General features: G+C 36.9%; 1 protein-coding gene across 1 annotated transcript; it reads right to left on the reverse strand.

The window, feature by feature from the left end:
* Nucleotides 1-270: 270 nt before the first annotated feature.
* Nucleotides 271-1,227, reverse strand: LOC100922237 (olfactory receptor 6C3). Its single transcript, XM_012551682.2, has one exon. The coding sequence runs from the start codon at nucleotides 1,207-1,209 to the stop codon at nucleotides 271-273; it is 939 nt and encodes a 312-aa protein (XP_012407136.1). The 5' UTR covers nucleotides 1,210-1,227.
* Between the last annotated feature and the right edge of the window lie 257 nt (nucleotides 1,228-1,484).

A 1,484-nucleotide genomic window follows, 5' to 3' on the forward strand; every position in this document is an offset into this window, starting at 1 on the left:
GGTTCAATCTCTATGAGATGGATAGGTTAGATATGGGGGAAAAGTTTATAGGAGGAGCCTGGCTTTCCAGGGTTGCCACAAATAGGTCTTAGTCAAGGAATGCTGAATAGTAAAAGTTGCACTAATGGAAATGCAAATAAGAAGATGGAAAAGATGAAATTAAGTGTAATGTGAGGGAGTAGTGATTTGCAATATTCAATTAAGATTTAGATGTACTATTAAATATTCCTAAACTTCAAATTTTTCTCTCACTGATAACAATATAACATTTTACTTTCTTGAGAATGGCATTACCTTTTGAATAACATCCTTGAAGGCTTGTTTTACTTGTTGGTTCCTTAGGGTGTAAATGAAAGGGTTCAGCATGGGAGCAACTGAAGTATTGAGAATAGCTACTCCTTTGGTCAATGATGCTCTTTCTTTAGCCGAGGGATTCACATACATAAAAATGCAGCTACCATAGGAGATGGAAATGACAATCATGTGAGATGAACAAGTGGAAAAGGCTTTTTTTCTCTGGCTAGCAGAAGGGATTCTCAAAATTGTCCTAATGATATACATATAGGACAGAATCACTAATCCCAATGTAAACAGCAAAGTCACCAAAGCAAAATAAAAACCAATTATTTCTAAGAATTGTGTATCTGAACAAGACAGTTGTAAGAGGGGGAAAAAGTCACAGGAAAAATGATCAATAACATTGGACCCACAATAATCAAGCTGCAGAAGAAGCATGAGGGGTGGGAAAATGGTCAGGAATCCACCCAGCCAAGCACAGAGGACAAGCAAGATGCAGACTTTATTGCTCATAATGGTTGTATAATGCAGGGGCTTGCAGATGGCAACGTAACGATCATAGGACATGGCTGTAAGTAAGTAGAATTCAGTAACCCCCATAAAAATGAAAAAGAATAGTTGAGCTGCACAGCAGTTAAAAGAAATGATTTTGTTTCCAGTAATAATGGTGCTCAGGAATCGAGGAATACAAACAGTAGTAAAAGAGACTTCTAGGAAGGCAAAATTCCTGAGGAAAAAATACATGGGTGTCTGAAGGTGGGAATCCAGCAGGGTAAGGGTGATGATGGTGAGGTTCCCAGTAATACTTAAGATATAGGTAATAAGCAGAAAAAGAAAAATCACAACCTGCAGTTTGGGGTCATCAGAAAGTCCCAGGAGGATGAACTCTGTGACGACTGTGTGGTTTCTCATTTTTGTTTCATTACCCAAATATAAGACCTGCTAGTGAAAATAAAAAAGCAGAATAAGGACAAGTGAAAGTGAAAGATTTAGTTACAACAGAACCACTTATAAAATCACAGAATGAAAAAAATTTCTGAGCTAGAAGAGGGACCACAGCAATAATCATCAACCAATATTTCATCAAGAATCCATTTCATAAGGCAAAGGAACTTTCTCTGTGTTTTGATCATTGTAGTGAATAAGAACCCACTATATAACAAATAAGTCAGTTCCAATTTTAGACA

Source organism: Sarcophilus harrisii, chromosome 5 (genome assembly GCF_902635505.1).
Source record: "Sarcophilus harrisii chromosome 5, mSarHar1.11, whole genome shotgun sequence".
NCBI classification, from domain to species: Eukaryota; Metazoa; Chordata; class Mammalia; order Dasyuromorphia; family Dasyuridae; genus Sarcophilus; species Sarcophilus harrisii.